This window comes from Pteropus vampyrus, unplaced genomic scaffold (assembly GCF_000151845.1).
Source record: "Pteropus vampyrus isolate Shadow unplaced genomic scaffold, Pvam_2.0 Scaffold216, whole genome shotgun sequence".
In the NCBI taxonomy this organism is placed as follows: Eukaryota; Metazoa; Chordata; class Mammalia; order Chiroptera; family Pteropodidae; genus Pteropus; species Pteropus vampyrus.
Window position 1 is genome coordinate 2,916,792 of NW_011888997.1, and position 6,219 is coordinate 2,923,010.

The following is a 6,219-nucleotide window of genomic DNA, read 5'->3' on the forward strand; positions in this document are numbered from 1 at the left end:
AGGAAAAACAGGGCATTGTTACCAAAGAGGGGGGAAGTGATGCTGAGCAGATGAAAATAACTGCCATTACAATGAGACTATTAGCAGGGGTCAAAACAAAATGTTTTCCTCCCATTCTTTCAGGTCAAAAGATGAAAATCAGAGTCAAAAGCCCTTATCAGTCTTTTTCTTCTGATTCCAACATGAAAATAACATTTCCATCCTCACTCCCCATGTGTTGAATATTATGACTTTGACCCAGTAGTTTCATTACCTTGTCTTTGTGTGTCCTTGCAGCTAAACCCCTAAATGTTAAAGTGTTCTTTTACTGTTTTTTTTTTTGTTTTTTGTTTTTTTTTTAATTGGTACCCTCCTGCTTTCCAAAATAGAATGCTAACATCCATTCACCCAGCTAGAGGGTCAGGGCGATACCAGATTCAGTATTCCCCAAAGCATGTATAAGATGGTTGCTGCGCTCCCTGCTGACTAGTAATAAGGAGTCAAATAGTGCCTTTTGATTCTGATTTCCTCCGAGAGGCTGCTGCTCTACAAGCATGGGGTCAACTTAAAGGAAGAAGGTTTTTGTTTAATATTTTCTCCTTTCATTAGTGCACTGAAATTACTTCTTGCAAACTCTGCTTGTTACCTAAATGTACTAGCACTTTTGTTACCTAATTAGCTTTCTTATCAGAATTCCAACCAAAAATAACAAGAATTGTAATAATGATAAGGTATCCTGCCCCCTCAAAACAGATTTCCTTTCGCACTTTATCTCTGGGTACTGTTCCGGCTTGTTTAATTAAAGTATCAGAAATTATTAGACTCAAATTATTTCTTGATCTAATGCTCAAATTTAAAAAACTGCTTCTTCTGCCTCAGAATTTAAACCTTTATCAGTGTGAGGCAGATGAGTTTTTACACATATGGAACTGGATTCATGTAATTCAATATAGTTGTGGAGGAAGAGCCTAATTTAGCCTCTGAGTAATTAGACAAACAAATCAGATTTGGCTACACGAGCTACTGTGAGGGGCCAAGGGAGTGGGGAAGGAGGATTAAATAAATACTCATGTCTCCTCTCCTGTGCTCCTGGATCATCAAAATGAACAACATTAATGTGCAAAATGAACAACATTAATGTGCGAAACGTCCTATGAAACTTTAGCATGGAGCTGTGAAATTCAAAGCAAAGATCTTATTTATTTTTTTCATTAGAAGGGTAGAAGTAAAAACTCACCAAATTCAAACCACTAACATAGTTGTATTCAAGGAGGGTACTCATGTCTGTTACAGACTTTAAAATAACTGAGGAGAAAGTACCCTTAAGTCATATCATCGAGGAGAAAACTGCAAGATATATTGGTTACTTCTCTTCATCATACTCTGTGAAAAAAATTCGTGTTGAAATCTGTTCGCTTCTGGTGGAGATGTGTGAGAGGTTCACTTTCTTTGAAGTTGTCTGCAATATGATCCCCTTTTGCACTGTCAAGCTTGGCTATCACAATTACCAAGAGGCCATTTTCAATTTGTGTTTTATCAGAACTTCAATCCTTACCCCTGTGCTTGCGGAATGGTTTACTGATGTCTGTCTAGGAAGAAACAAACTGGTATATATTTGCTTATTTCTACATTTCCTGGGTGAGTGTCCTCTTCTGACTGGATTGTCTTGCAACTTAATTAAATAGATTTTTGTTAGAATTTTTTGTTTATATTATTTCCAGCTTGCTCTTAGAGTAAAATGTAGTAAATGAAGAATGTTGTTTCAATTTATTTCATCTTCTGTATTGTTTGAGGGATGCTAGTAAATGTGTGTGTGTTAGAAGATGTTTTGATACTTATATTGTTGCACTGATTATATTTTATAATAATTACCTCTTTACATGTCTGTCTTCTGTATTCCTGAGAATGCCCCCTTCCCACTCCGAGTCCAAATTCATGACAAATGCTATGTGAAACATGAAGTTAATTTGCTTCACAACTAAGATGAAATGTGCTAAAAAGGTTTTTGAAGTTCATATAGAATAACTGAGAAATGTTTTCATCAAACAGTGGTCTTTTAATTAGTCATATATTAATTAAGACTGTATGTGAAGATTATTTCTATATTATGAACTATATCTATATGCTAAAAATTAGATGAATTCAAACACTACATCATGCTTCTTTACATAGAGAAAGATAAATACATCTACAAAAGTTTGGGAATGAAGTGATTATGAGAAATGTTGGGAGAAATACCAAGATCGATAAGGTGGAGAGAGCAATTGATTAACAGTCTAAAATTTTAGGCCAAAAAATTCAAGTTGTCCTTCTAGACAATAAGGAGTTACTGAAGATATGACAAAAACATTTGGAAATACTTTTCTTCAATGAACAGGATGGACAAACACAGTGAGAGGTTAAATAGAGACCAGAAAAATTTCAGGGTAATAGTCTACACAATGGAGAGGTGTCAATCCAGGAGGAAATATATGAAAAACTATAAAAGCTAGACAACTAAAATATGGACACAATGATTCACTCTTTTTAACTTGGTAACAAGCCCTATCAGTAGCACTTGGTAACTTCTGTTAGTCTAAATTCCTGTGTAAATCATAAAGCCAAGACTGAAATTCAGACTTTGTAATTTGGCAAACAAAAGAGCTAAGTCAAACTCTAAGTCCATTTTTTTTTTTTTTACTAAGTTATTTACTTGTGTCTTCCACTCACAGCTGTCATCAAGTTCCAACCAGTCACTAAGTATCAGAGATTCTACCAAAAATGTGTTTTCTGTCTGAATTGCTAAAACCTTAGCTTAAAAAGTCAGCGTTCTTTTTCTTGACTATGATGATGACCTACTTGCTGGGCTCAGCCATCACTGTTACTCTGGTCCATATACCTTTCCACAAACAACACTGATTTCCTGAAAGAACAAATCTATATATTGACTCTACTATCTAAAAATGAAATCCAATTTTGTATATAAGAACCTTTACAATTTGTACCGAATTTACCTCTTAACTTCCATCTTAACCATGGTAAACTTATCCTTGCTTACTTTCCTACTTTTCTAATTTTACATATGCTCTTTTCTATGCCTGAAATTGTTAACCTTTATCTTTAAACCCCATATCCAAGACTTGAAAACTCCTGCTTTTCCTTCAAGACCCATGCAGTGTTTGTTGCTCAATTCTCTGTGTTCACTTATACCTTGATCATACCTATTCGATTGCATTTACATCATAATATAATTATCCACCTGCATGTCTGCCCTCTCTTGGACTCATTAGCTCTTTGAGAGAAGAGCCAGTGGACCCCCACCACCTAAAACAGGACATGACTGATCCTGGTGCTTTATACTGAGCTATAAAGTCCAGGTCTGCTGATTATGCAGTGCACAACAGCACACAACAGAGACTCATTTTTTTTTTACCATAGATTTATAGATTTTATTTTTGTTATATCAATTTTATAGCAGAAGTAAAATTTTGATCTAATGAAGTTAGTATATTATGACATGTTCTCAAAAGATGGAAGTGAAGTGCTTTTCTAACTTATACAACAGCACCACTAAAAGTGTTTAAATAAATGGTTGCTGCAGGAAGTAACTCCTCTTCCCATCCTCTTAGGATAACCTTAGCCTAGTCAGGCCTCACACCACCCTTCCAGAGATGAACACTGAGCGGCAGAGAGACAGCAGTTTGTGTCACATCTAGCTAACCTTAAGAGGAAACACTGAAAACTCGATAATTTAAAGGGCTTCCCCTCATGTAAATCAATCTGTTAACAAATAACTACTGTGTGTATATATTCCTCATATTGTGAAAGGCACCAGAAGAAAGACAACAAGTAGACAGAAATTAGACCCAATTTTTGCCTTTAAGGAACTCGTAGTCTAATTGAGAAAACTAACTATATAAAAATTTATACCAAAAATTTGAATATTAAATTAATAAAATGAAGGACAAAAACTAACATGGAGAAGCTGTTTTCACTAATCAAACTGATAAAGAAAAAAATTGATAATTTGACTACTTCAAGACAGGAATTCCAAGAAAAGGGAGATTATATCCGAGTTACCTGGTAACATTGAGCAAGTCACTTAACCTCACTGAACCTGTTTCTTTTTTCTTGTTTTATTTTTTCTCCTTCCCTAGTTCCCCTTCTCCCCCTTCTACTCCCCCTTTTCCTTCTTCTCTTTTTTGGAAAATTGAAATAAGAAAATCCATCACAAAGTTTTTCCAAGAAGAAACAATATAGTATGCAAATGTTTTTGCAGACTATAAAGAGCTTAGCAAAAGCATGAAATTGAATTATAATTTCTATTAGACAAGGAAAATCTTCAGGTGTAGTCCCTGCAAGGAATGCTTCATCCATTATCACTGTCTGTCCTCCCTTCCCATGTCTTGGACTGCATCGTCCACCTCACACCATTCTTGCTAGTCTTCTCACCTCTATGTGTGACAAAGACTTCACCCCAATGAGAGAAATAAGAAGGGCATTAAAAAGAAAAAGAGAAGCAGAAAAGGCAAAGAGAGGCTATGTTCTCCTCTAACTACAATAATGTTATTCTTACAACGTTTTATTTAACAGGCTTCTGAGATGTCTGAGATCATCACGTTTTTCTATCACTCTATTGACTAAGAACAAATAACTCTTGTTAACAGTGGTTTTCTCTAGGGGTGGGATTACAGGAATCTTTAGTTTCTTACATGATGTATTTCTGAACTGTTTTAATTTTGTTAAAATGGAAATTATGTTCTTATACATTCCAAGAAGAAAGTTAGTTCAGGTTTGGTGGGGAAACTAGGACTCTTGATTAGTTAAAACACATATTGAAGGAATTTTCACATTTAGAAAAATCACGCTATCTCCAGAATTACAATGATTAACAAACATTTTAATAAGACAATCATGATGCTCCTTTCACAGGAAAACCTTATTTGTGATGTGATTTGGTGATTCAATTGGTTTATATCATATTTATTCTCCTTTTTCTCTGTCTACAGGCACTGCTTTATTATCTGTAGTTGCTTTTCCTTTGGAAGATTTCTATATAGGTACTCACCATATAATTAACAACATACCAAAAAAAGAGCAGAACAGGATGTTTTACGTAGCACTGCTGGCCATTTGCCTCAGCACTGGAGGAATAAGAGCCATCGTTTGTCTACTGAGCACTAGCAGCCTTCAGGAGTATGGATCACAGAACCAAATTTTATTTTTTAACTGGTAGGTAACACTGGTTGGAAGAGAAACAGGTTTATGACATTTCTCTCCCTTTGGGAGTTTCTCATTGTTTGCACTCTGATCCCATTTTGATGGTAGCAGTTCATTCTTTATCATTAACTGAGCTGGGTAATGATTCAATCAGTAACCATGGGAATGAATGAGTCAGGTACAGACCAACATAATTTACCAGCACCTTCTCGAAATACATTAATAAATTTATCCTCTAAATAAATGAATGTGAAATGGCTTGTTATATTGTAGAATGTGGCTTTGGAACCAAACAAGCCTGGGTGGAAGTCTCAACTCTACTTAACACAAACTGCCTAACCTTGATGAAGTCATTTATTCTCCATAAGCTTCAATGTAATAATTTCTGAAGGGTTATAATAATACCTCTTCTTGGGTTCTATTAGAGGTAATAATGTATATATTGCTGGAAGGGGACCTGGCACATAGTAGGTGATCAATAAGTGGGTAGCTGTTATTAGAACTTATTACATTGGAATGGACTAATTTGGCCAGGGTAATATGCTCACAAGACAATGCAAAGAGGAGATGAAAAGGATAGAAGAAGCATTCTATAATTTTTTAAAACATCATCACTGTTTTACATCCACTTTGCCCCAATCACCTGCAAGAGTTTGTATTCCCTAAAAACCAACCCATCTTTCCTTGAATCTTTGCTTCTCCCAACAAGTTCTTATACAGTTATATGTACTTTTAGAAAACCAATTATTATTACCAAATACAAATTCAAAAAAATTTGAAATTTTAATCTTAAGCTAGAGCATTTCAGCATTTAATAGAGAATTTTGTTGTTTTTACTGTTATTCATCAGTGAATGTCAAACAAATCTGAGATACATCAAATCTTTTATTCCCACTTTTCTGTGAAATGGGTTGCCAACATTTTTAAAAAATATTCTATCTTTCCAATGTTAGCAACGAATAATATTAGCGGCAGATAAAAGCAATGCACAGAGAGCAACAGACAAAATATCTACAGAAAATTGCTATTAAAATTATTAAA

The 6,219-nt window shown here is 34.8% G+C and overlaps 1 protein-coding gene across 1 annotated transcript in view; it reads left to right on the forward strand.

The window, feature by feature from the left end:
* The first annotated feature begins 1,259 nt into the window (after positions 1-1,259).
* The window catches only part of SLC15A5 (solute carrier family 15 member 5), a 68,654-nt gene continuing 63,694 nt past the window's right edge, over positions 1,260-6,219 (forward strand). The window contains 2 exon segments of the mRNA XM_011372944.1: positions 1,260-1,617; positions 4,968-5,190. Of these exon segments, the coding sequence (XP_011371246.1) occupies positions 1,260-1,617; positions 4,968-5,190 (581 nt within the window).